The 14814-nt window shown below is 36.2% G+C and overlaps 1 protein-coding gene across 1 annotated transcript in view; it reads left to right on the forward strand.

Annotated features, from left to right (window-relative positions):
- Positions 1 to 14814, forward strand: part of pkd1a (polycystic kidney disease 1a) — a 112796-nt gene continuing 97982 nt past the window's right edge. Inside the window, exon 1 of the mRNA XM_058776508.1 lies at positions 1 to 713. Within this exon, the coding sequence (XP_058632491.1) occupies positions 445 to 713 (269 nt within the window). The 5' untranslated portion in view covers positions 1 to 444. The remainder of the gene's footprint in view (positions 714 to 14814) is intronic.

Below are 14814 nucleotides of genomic sequence, written 5' to 3' on the forward strand. Positions count from 1 at the left end.
TCTCTGCATATGGACAATAAAATGGGCCGCACAGTAGAGAAGTTGTGCCATAATTAAATAAAGTCAAAGATAAAGTCTAAAACATATAGCTATGGTAATATATTGGGTTGTAGCCTAATTATCAGTAGCTTGTGTTGTGTAAGACTAAGCCTCATCCAGTGGAGAGCAGCGGCACTGCAGGATGGGAGAACGAGAGGAAGTTCTTCAGGAACTTCTTGCAGAGCAGAATCCAGAGTTTTTTTCCCCTCCTCTGGAGAAGAAGTGAATCCAGTTCCGTTAACGGAGGAATAAAGGGGGGACGTCAGCGAACTTGGGGGAAAACGCGATTTGCGACGCTTTCTACGCCGTTTCTCTTATGGAAAAACTGGGAAAAGAGTGAACTTTCCTCCCCGCGCCCCGAGGAAAACTTCACCAACAGAAGGGGCGATGAGATGCGAGTGAGCTATGCCTTGTAGAAATGGACAGATTGTGTTTAAGCGAAAACATGGCGTCTGTCTCCCAAAGTTTGGATTATTTTCCAGTCTGCTCTTTGCGCTCTGCTGCCTGGAGGCGCGCTCGGGCGTCGCGGCAGACGGGAGAGCCTGCAGCCCGTGTCCGGGTAACTGCTCTTGTACGGCGGTGGGACAGCAAAACTCGTGCGTGGTTAATTGTTCCAGCATCGGACTGGATCAGGCCCCGGCGGCGTCAGACCTACCGACCGACACGCACACACTGTAAGTGACCCACCGACCGCCGCCGCTCGGGTTTGTGGGCGAAGATGCGGGTGTTTGTTGTGATCTGGTTGAGGAGACGGGTGAAGAATGCTGGCTGGTGTAATGCTTCAGACTGCCACTGTTTATGTGTCAATCAGTCATACCTGAGTATTGTCTGGGATGGGGAAAACAGAAGGGTAGAGTGGGGGAAAACGCCCCCCTTATAAGAACGGTGAAATTTTTAATTTTAATTTTATTTATTTATTTTCTTCTGTGGAACAAAAGTTAAATGTGTTCAGAAAAGTGTGCAGGCGGTTTTAGCTTAAAAATGAAAAAGAATATAATTAATTATTATGAATTACAAAATTATAATAGCCTGTCTGAAAAATGTTGTTAGCTGATGCTAACTTGATAGCAAACTGATGCTAACTTGAGGTAATTTTTAAACAAAGTCCAAATATTTTTATTCAACCAACTACAGTAGTCAGCATTTGAAGTGGATCAAAAAAGTTGTCCTAAGACAGCAACGCATTTTGGTTTTATGTTTTAGGACAACTTTGATGAAAGGTTTTGATCCACTTCAAATGTTGACTAGTGAATACATTTGATGGAAAAACAAAGAATTTCGTTCAGAACAGAGTGACTACAGTAATGAAGCCATGTTCCTGGGGGCGTTTTACCCCACAGACTATGTTTGAGGAAAAAAATTATGTCATTCTGAAAATACATTTTTCTTAAATAACACATACTTCCTATCTACAGGCCCTACTGTTCTCAGATCATATATTACTGTGATGTTCTACAAAACAAGTTTTAAAACACTTTTTTTCTTATTACAGAAAATTAGATCATTTACTGTGAAATCCTTTTTCTCTCCTGTACATCACCAGTGGAAGCTTCATGGTGAATACTTCTACATCACTCTTGTCAACGTAGTCCATAGTTATGATAAAAAATTGTCTTGACTTTATCTAGTGGTTATTTTGGGGAAAACAGTAGGGGGAGGGGGGGGGGGGGCATTTTACCCCACTCTACCTAAATCTTTTGAAAGTCTGGTTTAAAACACAAGTGCCAAGTATGTTGTTTTTACACACAATTTATTTTGTATTCTACAAACATTCAGATGCAGTGACTCTAAATGTCAACTGGTGTAACCATCTAGTAAAAATCTGCCTTAGTATTACGATATTTTAGTAATGATGAAGGTTATGTGAGATGAAAACCATCTATTTTGTGGTTTTGTCACATGACAACAAAATGGCTTCCTGTATATGGGTAACTCTACACTGACTTTGTTTTGGTGACCAAAAGTTTGTTGGCCAAATGTTACTATTTTAAATTTCATATAATTTAAATTTTCAATCATTTTTTGTTATAAAACAATTGCTGCAGTGCTTGTGTTTTCCCAAAACTTCAGCCTTTTCATGAGTTTTCTCCCCCTCCCCCTCTTTTTTAAATGCAGTTGCACCACCTAGACATTTTTGACCTACCAAATCAGTCCATTGTTATTACTATAAATCATTGCCCGACTGAACTCATATGGTGCTGTCTTCATCTCAGCCTGTAAAAACGGTCAAAAAGTAGTACTTTAGCTTTCTCTAAGTGGAAAAAAAACACATCTCAACCCAGGAGAAGGTCCAAATAGCTGCATAAGTTTATGCCTGCACTCGATATAACCCATGCACACAGCTTGTGTACCAGCAGATGCATGAAGAGTTTGTGGCGCGTCCTGCGACGGCGTCCTTGCGTTGAGAACACTGTGTTCTTTACTCTCGTTTCTGTGGCGCTCGAGCTCCAGCATGTGTTATCCATTCACATAGGCTGCAGATGTATGTGCAGAAAGATCTTTGACTTTGAACTCTTTTTTTTAGGGCATAAACTTCAAGATCGAAATCTTTCATCAGGCAACTGTTGTAAAATTGTCAATAACACTATAGGTCACATTTACAAGCTCTTCATAAGGGGGCTTGTTGTTGTTCTCCAGTGAATATTTCTCAGGCTGTTTATTTCTGCAAGTCAATTTCTGTAGACACAAAGCTAAAAGTTGTTGGTTTTTCCGCCATTATTGCCCATGGAAAAAAGTTACAGTTTATTGAACACACATTGAACAAACAGAAGGGCCAAATATGGTGATATTGAAATGGTGATATTGAAACAAGCATTTGTGCAACTGGAATTTGACTTGAAATCTTACTAAGATTTATGACAATTATAGCCCCGGCCTCCCCCTGTTATCTCCAATGCTTTAAGATTGCAATAAGTTGTGCTAATGCAGCAGTAAATTTTATTTATGAATGTTTATGAACGCAGATGTCTTTATGGGCAATAGGAGTTTTTGCATTGTTGTTTTAAAACTTAAATTCATGCTGTTTTCTCTGTCTATAAAAGTTATTTTCTATTTCCTAAATGGAAAAAAAAAAGATGCAGAAAGTGTTTCTGAAGTGGATATTTTAAGATGCAGACAGAAAGACTGATTAAAATGAAATACAAATGATTAAATACAAAAGTTTTCTTCTAATAACACAAAGCAGCAGAAGTTTTACTAACATTTTGGAGCTTCTCTGTCTTTTCTGTCTAGAGGAATTCAAAAAGAAGGATAAAGTCAGTGAGTCTTTGGTTTCTGAGACTGAAATCTCCAGAGACAGTCGCCGTAGGTCACAGAGACGAGCACAGACGCGACGTCTTAAGAGCTTTAGGAGTTTTAAATCATTGACCTCGCTTCCTTTTTCTCGTTGCGCCACTGCGGCCCCTCAGTGATTTTTCATATTTAAGCATCTCTAAGACCGAGATAGATGGTAATGTTTTCTTTGCTGTGAGAATGAAAGGATGTCTGGTTAACAGTAATTAAATGTAAAAGCCTGTCGTCATGGCGCTGACACGCGCTGACACACGCTGGCGAGGTGCGTCTATCTGGCAGCGCGCCGCGTCTCTCAAGTTCACAGCTGCTGCGCGCAGGAGCGCCGCTTTCCCTTCCATCCGCTCCTTCATTCCACCCTTCCAGAGAAAAAACGCAGATCAACTCCCATTCCCATTCCTAGGAGGTTTCTTCACTCTTTTTACTTCTCCAGTTGTCATTCTGAACTGGATGAGTGTGAAGTGCAACTCGAACCTGACTTGCTTCCCAAACTTCCAAAGTAGCATCTTTCATAAGAAGCTGTGTTATTGCGTATTGGAAATCCATTTTAATCTGTAAGTGTCTGGTGCTGACGTGCGCGATGCAGTGAGCAGTTCACAGTGAATGAGTTGTTTACAGTAAATGAATCGCCAGACTGCTACACTTTCTCTTTTGTTTCTGCTCACGCGGTGATTCACTGATTCGCTCGTGGAATTTAACAGGAACCATCATTGACTCAGGAGTGATGTAATTGTGCTTAAGGAGCTTCATCTGTGGGAAGAGCTGCAGTGCACAACAAAAACAGATGCTTGGTCAAGTCTTCCTCAGATGCAGTGATGTTTCTTGCTCAGTCATTTCTGGGGCCTGTTTCATAAAACAAGTTTACCAAATAAGCCAGGTTTATTTCATTTAGTACTGAAATAAACCTGGCTTATTTGGTAAACTTGTTTAATGAAACATGCCCCTGGCCTGTGTAGTGGTTTTAACTGGCTTTTGATAGTCTGCATTGACCTTTCTTTTTAAGTTTATTTATTTATTTAATATGTCTAGCACAATTCAATTAATTTTTATTTAGTATTTTGTTGATCTAAGTGATATTTAACCCCTGAATATTAATTATTTTAGTAATTAGTTTGAAAAAATATAATGTAATATAATTGCATAATAATATATATGACTTTATATTAATTAAAAATAAATGTAAAATAAATGAAAGGGAGTGGCTTTTTTAGCAGTTTGCAGTGGTCTTTGACCTGTGTTGGTTTATATTAGTTTTTACTGGTCTTTTCTGTTCAGAGGTCTTCATTGGTTTGTAGTGATCTTTAATATATATATATATATATATTATATTATATATACTGTAGCCTATATATATATATAAATTGACAACATTTTAAATATATAATATTTTACTTATAAAATATTTGAAACATGACTTTTATTTTTATTCAAAATTAGTATTTGGATAACCTTAGATATACAACCCGAATTCCAGAAATGTTGGAACATTTCTTAAATTTGAATAAAACGAAAACTAAATGAATTTCAAATCACATGAGTCAATATTTTATTCACAATAGAACATAGATAACATAACAAATGTTTAAACTGAGAAACTCTACAATTTTATGCACAAAATGAGCTTATTTCAAATTTGATGCCTGCTACAGGTCTCAAAATAATTGGGACGGGGGCATGTTTACCATGGTGTAGCATCTTCTCTTCTTTTCAAAACAGTTTGAAGACGTCTGGGCATTGAGGTTATGAGTTTCTGGAGTTTTGGTGTTGGAATTTGGTCCCATTCTTGCCTGATATAGGTTTCCAGCTGCTGAAGAGTTTGTGGTAGTCTTTGATGTATTTTTCGTTTAATGATGCGCCAAATGTTCTCTATAGGTGAAAGATCTGGACTGCAGGCAGGCCAATTCAGCACCTGGACTCTTCTACTACGAAGCCATGCTGTTGTAATAGCTGCAGTATGTGGTTTTGCATTGTCCTGCTGAAATACACAAGGCCTTCCCTGAAATACACGTCATCTGGAGGGGAGCGTATGTTGCTCTAAAATCTTTATATATCTTTCAGCATTCATAGTGCCTTCCAAAACATGCAAGCTGCCCATACCGTATGCACTTATGCACCCCCATACCATCAGAGATGCTGGTTTTTGAACTGAATGCTGATAACACGCTGGAAAGTCTCCCTCCTCTTTAGCCCGGAGGACACGGTGTCTGTGATTTCTAACAAGAATGTCAAATTTGGACTCATCTGACCATAGAACACTTTTCTGATTTGAAACAGTCCATTTTAAATGAGCCTTGGCCCACAGGACACGACGGCGCTTCTGGACCAAATCCACATATGACTTCCTTTTTGCATGATAGAGCTATAGTTGGCATCTGCAGATGGCACAGTGGATTGTATTTACTGACAGTGGTTTCTGGAAGTATTCCTGGGCCCATTTAGTAATGTCAATGACAGAATCATGCCGAGGAGTGATGCAGTGTCGTCTGAGGGCCCGAAGACCACGGGCATCCAACAAAGGTCTTCGGCCTTGTCCCTTACGCACAGAGGTTTCTCCAGTTTCTCTGAATCTTTTGATGATGGTATGCACTGTAGATGATGAGATTTGCAAAGCCTTTGCAATTTGACATCGAGGAACGTTGTTTTTAAAGTATTCCACAATCTTTTTACGCACTCTTTCACAGATTGGAGAGCCTCTGCCCATCTTTACTTCTAACAGACTCTGCCTCTCTAAGACATCCCTTTTATAGCTAATCATGTTACAGACTTGATGTCAATTAACTTAAGTAGTTGCTAGTAGGGGTGTAACGATAAATCGATTAATGTAATGCATTGCAATTCTCTCTGAAATCGATTTCTTAGTTTTAATAGCAGATGGCACTGCATGCTTTAGAAACAGCTTGCTTTCAGTTCCTTACACACACCACTTGAACTTAAAATAATCATTCATAAAGTTCAAAAAGGTTGAAGCGAATTACAAGAATGTTCACAGCGGGTTGTGTTTACATTAATCTTGTTTCATAAAAGCATAAAAGCAGAGGTGCAAGTACATTTAACCACTCAGTTGAACGCACAAGCGGTCTTCTTCGTGAGCATTTGAGTGTGCAGTTAAAAACTAGCCTAGATCACCTTCTGCTGTTAAAGAATCGATTCAAGAGAGAATCGCGATGCATTAGGAAAATCACAGAATCGATCCATTAATCGATTTATCGTTACACCTCTAGTTGCTAGATGTTCTCCCAGCTGAATCTTTTCAAAATGTATTGCTTTTTTCAGCCCTTTGTTGCCCCTGTGCCAACTTTTTTGAGACCTGTAGCAGGCATCAAATTTGAAATGAGCTCATTTAGTGGATAACAGTGTAAAATGTATCCGTTTAAACATTTGTTATGTTCTCTATGTTCTGTTGTGAATAAAATATTGGCTCATGTGATTTGAAAGTCTTTTAGTTTTCATTTTATTCAAATTATATATATATATATAATTTAAATAAATCTAAAATTAAATTAAATAAAAAAGGAGGTCTTTTTCAGTGGTCTGTAGTGGTCTTCACTGGTGTGTGATTTAACTGGTCCGTAGTGGTCTTTATTGTTATGTGCGAGTCTTTTTTTATCTAAGTTTGCACGTCTGTCTGAACCTGAAAATGGAGATATTGTGTGGAAAGGAAGAAGGTCTGAATTCCTGCTGTCTGTTTTTTCTTCTCTCAGAATGGTGTAATCATGCCGAGCAGTTGTGAGATTGTGTGTGTGTGTGTGTGTGTGTGTGTGTGTGCGCGTGTGTTTCACAGGCTGGGCTGGAACTCACTGACCATATGCGCCGGGAGGTTTATTTTGTTGCCATGACAGTCTCACATCATGACATCACCATACACAGAAGCACAGACAGACACACACAGTAATACAGATGGACCGAAGAGCAGTATTTAGCACCAACAGCACGTCTCTGCTACTTCACACTGATTTAAATCTTTATTAGATGAACAGAAGTGCTCAAAAAGTTAAAGATCGGCAATCAGCCAGCAGTTTGATACTTCTGAGCAATAGTGATGATAGACTTCGAAAACACTAAAACATTAACAAAACCTTTTATCACAATTTTTCATATTACAATCAATTTTTCAAGTACAATCAAATTTATTTCAATTTAATGCTTGAAATAAATGCTTCAACTTATTTTATTTCAGTTGCCAAATATTTATCTAATATTTGTAATGGATTTTATTTCACCTTTATTTCAATTACCAAAAATGATTTTTAATAGTTTTAGACTTAACTATAACAACTAGAACTCTGGAAAAGAGCAATGACTGTAGACTCCATTGAACTTTGAAAAAAGTTTAAATCTTTATTATCTAAAAATATGTGCTGAAGAAGTTAAAAATCAACATTCATTCTGAATTTTAATACTTAGGGGTTTTGAAAATATGAGCAAACTAAACCTTTTGTTATTTTCATATTACAATCAGGTGGCATATTTGTATTATTTTATTCATGTTTTTTGTTTCCATTTAGCTTTCATTTATTTTGATTTAATTGTTAGTTATTTTAGTGCTTCAACTTAAACTTATTTTATTTCATTTAGTTGTCAAGGCAAACTTTTAAATTAAGTGTAATAGTTTTCTAGTATTTCTAGTATTTAGAAATCTAGAATCTAGTCTTTCTAATTTATTTAATTTGTAATATTTCTGTTTAGCTTTATTTTTTTGTAATTTTAGTGCTTCAACTTATTTTTATTTCAAGACAACATTTCTGATTTTTATGTTTTTCAGTTACCAAAAGCAATTTTGGATAATTTTAGATTTAGTTAATGATAACAGCACTGCTAAAGAGCAATGATTTTCTGACTTCATCATTAAACTTTTTGTAAATGGTTTATATCTTTATTAGCAAAAAATAAGTGCTCAAGAACTTAAAGACTGACATTCACCCCCGAGTATGAGCAATAGTGATGGCTGACCTTAAAAACTTCACTCAGAATCATTAGAAACGTATTATTCAATGTCTTATTACAATCAGGTGGTATTTCCTCTGTTTCACTTGAAAAACACTGATCTAGAGTTGGTCTCTTGCACACCCCGGATCATCAGGTTTAGTCTAGATGACTTAGTTTTGATGAAAATGAATGTTTGTTCCAGAAGCAGCTGGTTATGTAAGTCATTTGTAGCGGGGCTGTGCTTCATTTAGAGGAACACTGATTCATCATTAACTCGCTAGTGCTAGTGTGTGTGTGTTTGCTTATATTTGGGAATGTTTTTGTTCATCTCAATGTGCTTTTTCTTCCCCTCCTCCTTCACTCCTGTATTTATCTATCTGTTCATTCCCATGCAAGTAAAAATAACCGCTATCATGCTTTTCTCCGCTCTCTCACATCTCTTTCCGCCGGCACTGAGAGCCCGAGGCAGTAAAGCATCAAACCCTGAAGCAAAAAAACAAAAACAGCAAGAAAACTTTGCATGAGTTACTGCACAGCGGCCAAATGCAAGAATAATAACACACTGCGAAGGCTTCGATAACCCGAAGCGCCTGTGTTTTCTGCACATGTATTTACGTCCTTGATAAATTTGTCCTCGACTCGCATGTCTGTGTTTTTCCACTGATTCAGAAAACTAGACCTTTGTGACTTTTAGTCCATGTCTGTTAACCCCATTTCAGCTCCGTTATGTTGAGGTCTTTTAAGGATTTTTTGTTTTGTTTTTTGTGGACACAAAGTACTAAAATATTGACCATAAATAATGTGGAGAGCTGCGATTAGTTGTAAGATTTGTTAAAAGACACAGTAAAACATTATGACATTAATTGCTGTTGATCGAACAGAGACTGAATATTGATCAGACGGACTAGAAATTGGAAACCAACCAGAACACTTTTTGCCATCATTTGAGGGTAAGACAAAAATTTAGATGACATTTGTGTCAGATTTTATTTCTGTTTTGAAATATGTTCTTGAAATTTGAGTTTGCAAGGACGTTTTTGAAATGTTGAAAATTTGAGTATCAATTACACTGTAAAAAAACCCCCTGTAAAAATACAGCACAATGTACTATATTCATTTGATTAATTAATTTATCAATTAATTTTTTACAGGTGTTTTACCTCTGTTTTACCTGAATCTTTTTACTTCATTGTGTAGTGTTAAAGGAAATGTGCTTAAAATTAGCAGATTTTTTTTTTTTTACATTTCTGTACAGTGTAAAGTATAATAGATTGTTTATTAATATTTTATATTTTCAGTTTTCATTTTAGTTTAAGTATTTGTAATTTTATTTTGTACATTTGTCATTTTCATTATTTTTTCTATTTTAATTTTATTTTGTGGTTTTTGTAATTTATTTTATTACCATTTAAGTAAATTTTGTGCATATTTATTTAGTTTTTTTTTTTTTTTTACTCCTTTTTATTTTTATTTTATTTGCATATTTTCGGTTAGTTGCCAAGCCAACATTTCTGCTTTTTAGTTCAAGTTTTTAATTTAATGTTAATATTTTATTTTAGCATTAGTTAAATGACCAAAATCAATTTTTAATAGCTTAAGTTACATTTACATTACATTACATTTAGTCATTTAGCAGACGCTTTTATCAAACAATTTTTATTTTGTGCCTCTTTGAGATGAACAATAAAGCGACTTTCACTTGCAGAACGCAAGCTTCTAGAGGCACATAAGTCTGAAGTAATGAATTTAGGTAAAGGGGTGCAGAGCCGGTGGTGGTTTTGTAGGCAAACATTAATGCCTTGAATTTTATGTGAACAGCTGTTGGTAGCCAGTGCACATTGATAAACAGAGGTGTTATGTGCATTCTTTTCAGCTCATTAAAGATTAATCTTGCTGCCGCGTTCTGGATTAATTGTAAAGGTTTGATAGAACTGGCTGGAAGACCTGCCAAGAGAGCATTGCAATAGTCCAGCCTGGACAGTAAAACTTTATTTTTAGTTAATGCCAAAAACACTTTTGAAGAGCAATGACTGTGGACTTAGTTGAACTTTTTCATACATATGTACGTCATTTCCACAGCAGAACAGTTCACAGCAGATATAAACATCCTTATATGAGCGCTTGATGCATATAAACACACTCGTTCTTTGTATTAATCTGGCTTTCTCAATCTCGCTCTGTCTCCAGTCGATGACTTCCTCTCTGCTCCAGATCTTGAGCCTCTATTTCCTGTGTCTGGAGCTTTCTCTGTCTCTCTCTGCTGATGTTTTCCTCTCTGTTCTCCAGACAGCTGGGCTTCTCCTGCTGCGAGTATTTAAAGGGGTCGTATAAGAGCAGATAACATGTTATGTAAAAGAACCGTGTAAATAAAGATGGGGCTGAAATATTTTTGCCTACTGTGTCGGGACAGCCGGCTGTGAGTACAGTTTGGTCACATCTCACATTTGTTCCTGAGGTTCATGACCGTTTTCCACCTTCCACCAAGGAGGGTGTTTTTGTGTGTGTGTATGTTACTGTATCTTTAAGACTACTGTCTATGGTTGATCTCTGTTGATTGGCTAACCTGTATGTCGCCCAATAGGTGTTAAGGTAAATGAATGTGGGCGGTCATACGTTAATGATCTTATAGTTTTGATGTCATTATGATTTCTGATCAAGTTGTTTTGCTGTTTAGTTTTAGTAAAAGGTCTAGATGGACTTTGCTGTGTGAACATTGAAGTTTGTTGACAGTGTATTTAACTTTATAATGTCAAGACATGAAGAATGGTTGTGTTTTTTAACAAAATTAATGGAATGGCAAATCTATGTAAAACATGTCTTAGCCGTATTTCACCAGAAAATACAATAAAACATTTTTAAAAATGTATATTTTGCTTTAAATAATAGTAGCAAAACATTATTACAACAATATTTTGCATACATTCAATTGACATTCCAAAACATTCAACATTCAATTATTATATTTATGAGGTATATTTATGTAATATATTTTATAGATACATTATAGAGAGAGATATTGTGTTTATATTATATTTATGTAATTTTTATACTTGCATTTTTAATTAAAAATATATATTTTTAAATAAAAGTTTTAAAAATGGTAAATTGTGTATTTATTTTAATATATATTAAAGAATTAAAAAGACTGTTATTAATTTTGATTTCAATTAAATGCAAAATGTATTATTTTGTGTGTGTGTGTGTGTGTGTATATATATATATATATATATATATATATATATATATATATATATATATATATATATATATATATATATATATATATATATATATATATATATATTACAAATTAAATAACAGATATCTTTCTCACATTACACTAATGTGAATTAGATTTGTGAAATAAAATATGCTTAATTGCCATGAAAATGTCACAATGCAAATTAAGAAACAGGCTTCGGTTTTATTATTTGAAACATATTTTTCTCGTTTCTTTCCATTGGCCTGAAATAAAACCTGGATGTGTTCTTGTGAGATCCAGTAAGGAGTGATTTTTCAACAATATATGGTGTGACTTCTGGATATAAACAGACTTTTGAGTAGGGTTGCAAAGGGGTGGAAAATTTCCGGTAAATTTCCAAAAACTTTCCAAAAATCCCTGGAATATTCCAAAAAATCCTGGAAAGTTTCCAAAATTTCTGGAATATTTCAGAAATTTACTGGAAATTTTCCTCCCTTTTACAACCCTACTTCTGAGGTGCCTTTGTGGTGGTTGGGCTTCATTGATTCAGAGTCATTTGGCTGTACAAACAGTGAGTCAGCGACTCATGCAGCAAATGATTCTCTGGCTCAGTGAGTCAATCTATCAGTCCGCAAATGATTCAGTGAGTCATTGTGCAGCTGCTCTGTGGTCGGCCCCTGCCATCACTGCACCGAGAGTGTGTGTGTTGTTTTGATAGGTGTGATATTATGTGTGACTCCATTCGTTCTCTCGCACACTGCTAAGTACATGCACAAAACACTTGTTACTCTTAAAGACTAGTTCTGTAATCTGTGTTAGTGATGAAAGAATTTCATGCGGTTTTCTTCAGTGTAATGAGATGATCGCAGTCATTGTTAAGTGTGTGTGTCACAGGCGATTTAAACATCTTGAGATCAGATGACGTTTGATGTTGTTCGACTGTGACTTGGTTTGTTTACTCGAGTGTGTCGTTTATGTGCGCGTCTGTAGGTTTGTGGTTGTGTGTGTGAGAGCCAGCTTGGATCCAGACAGCTCATGCAGCAGCAGAGTAAAACGCACACAATGTCCTGAGAAGGACAAAGCGAAGAGCTTTTTACTGTGAAGGACTGGCAGTTATTACAAACTAATGTTTTTTTAATCTTCCATCAAAGTGTAATAACTTAATACATCTCCTAAGAGACCCTTTTTTTGGTCAAGACAGAATCGCAGATGTCCTTGATAGAGAATGGAATCTCAATGTGACCCATTTAAGATGGTGAGATGAGGGAAATGACACTTATAAATATACTTTTAATTAGAGATGCACCGATACATAATCTCTCAACCGATACTGATAGCAAATTATTCAGAAAGATAGCTACTGAGACTGATAGTTTGTTTTTCTTTAAGGAAAAAATCTCTCCCAACTAATGCTGTAAACTATAGGGAACACTCTCATTTTGTACATTATAGGTTAAAATGAACATCAGCACTAATATATTCCATGCTATTTCTTTTCAAATAAAATCATTTGTATACAACACATAAGGCAGTTTTCATGAAAACTTGTCTTCATGACAGTTTATTCAAACAACAACTGTGAACACTGGATATCTTTCCTGAGGTAAATGCAATGCTAAGTGACATTGTTCACATGCTGTTTTATTTGATTTGATGATATTTGTCTTTCTTTTGATTGAAACACTGATTGAGTGACACGAGATGCGATACATTTTGGTTTGTAATTTATCTTTCAATATACCTTCTGATGTTCATTCATGTTTATTTTGTGCTATAACTTGTCAAAGTGGAAGAGACTTAAACTCTGCGCTGCTGCTTGAACTGAAGCTGCTGCAACGTTCTGTCACACAACATTTAAGAGTGTCAAAACAGCATTTATTGTTTGAATTTTGTGATAAAATGTACAGGAATTGAAAACTGAAGCTTGGGACGTGATATTGCGTAGCTTGTCAGTGAATTACGGCTCTGTGAATTAAATGCTGCTCCATTTGAAAACAGGTGATGGAGATTTGGCGCTAATCACGAAACCTGCTTTACTGACTAGATGCGCATGACAATCGCATGCAATATATCGTGCAGCCCTAGTTATTTGTTTTCCGTGCCTTTCTGAATACAGACACCAACCCATCCCTGCACATCACATCCCCTGCACAGCCTGGAACATAACATTTATTTCCATGATCTGCCATTTTCGCTATTATCCTCGCTTGTTTCTTCACAATACCTGCAGAATTTCTGATGATTCGGCTGTGCAGGTTCGGCTGGCGGCTGGCCTAGAACATGGGTGGGTATATGCAAATGTTGGGGGCGTAACTATTAGTGATCCCGACTGTAACGTCACAGTCGGTGTTATGTTCTGATTCGCCTATTTTTCAGTGGTCTTTTGCTTGCACGAGATTTACATAAGAAGGAGGAAACAATGGTGTTTGAGGCTCACAGTATGTCATTTCCATTAGGGTTGCGTGATAATGCCCATTGTCATATCGTCATATCGTCAGCCTGTAAGATCGCCGATACACGATAGTATCGGGGGGAGGGGCAATTTTTTGCTTATTTATGTATTTGTTTGCTTATTTATAAGATCATTTATTTACTTATTAGTCTAAATTTTTTTTATTTTATTTACACTTTTATTTAAATATTAACGTAATTATTAATTATCACGTGGAATGACACATGGGAAATGAGGACCGTCTATCATTCTGACAAGGAGGATGGAGTTGGTGGGAAAGAAAAATGCCACATCGCCTATTTGGCAATATTTCGGGTTTACACCAGATGAAAAAGGTGACCCCACTGATGTCACGCAGGCAGTTTTCAGACTTTGCTCGAAGGTTGAAATCACGTCTTACTTACAAGAGGAAGTAATTGATGGTGATGACAAGCCACTGGACTGGTGGAAAGAAAATAGATGCCGCTTTTCCTTTAATGGCAAACCTGGCAAAAATACCTGTGTGTTACCGCAACTAGCACCCCTTCAGAGCGTGTGTTTAGCGCAGCCGCAACATAATTACTCCCTTCGCAGCCTACTCAAACCAGAAAAAGTTAACCAGCTTGTTTTTTTGGCAAAAAATCTGTAGACAGAAGCATTACTCTTGCATCGTAAACAGTCATATTGTTTTAAATCTGTAAGCAATGTAACTAAGATTGCATTGTTTTATTTTTTTTTGCTTTTTGTTTATTGAGACGTGTTTGGCTATTAGCGACAAGATAAACACTCTTTTATGTTAAACAAGTTGGAGTTTGAAATAAACCTGCTTTTCATTTTCATAGCCGACTGATTATTGTGCATTTATTCTGAATACGCATCATAAATTTGCGGCTTGCAAGGAAGGCTTATGACGATTTTTAAAAGAGAA

The sequence above is a fragment of the Onychostoma macrolepis genome, chromosome 01 (assembly GCF_012432095.1).
Source record: "Onychostoma macrolepis isolate SWU-2019 chromosome 01, ASM1243209v1, whole genome shotgun sequence".
Taxonomy (NCBI): domain Eukaryota; kingdom Metazoa; phylum Chordata; class Actinopteri; order Cypriniformes; family Cyprinidae; genus Onychostoma; species Onychostoma macrolepis.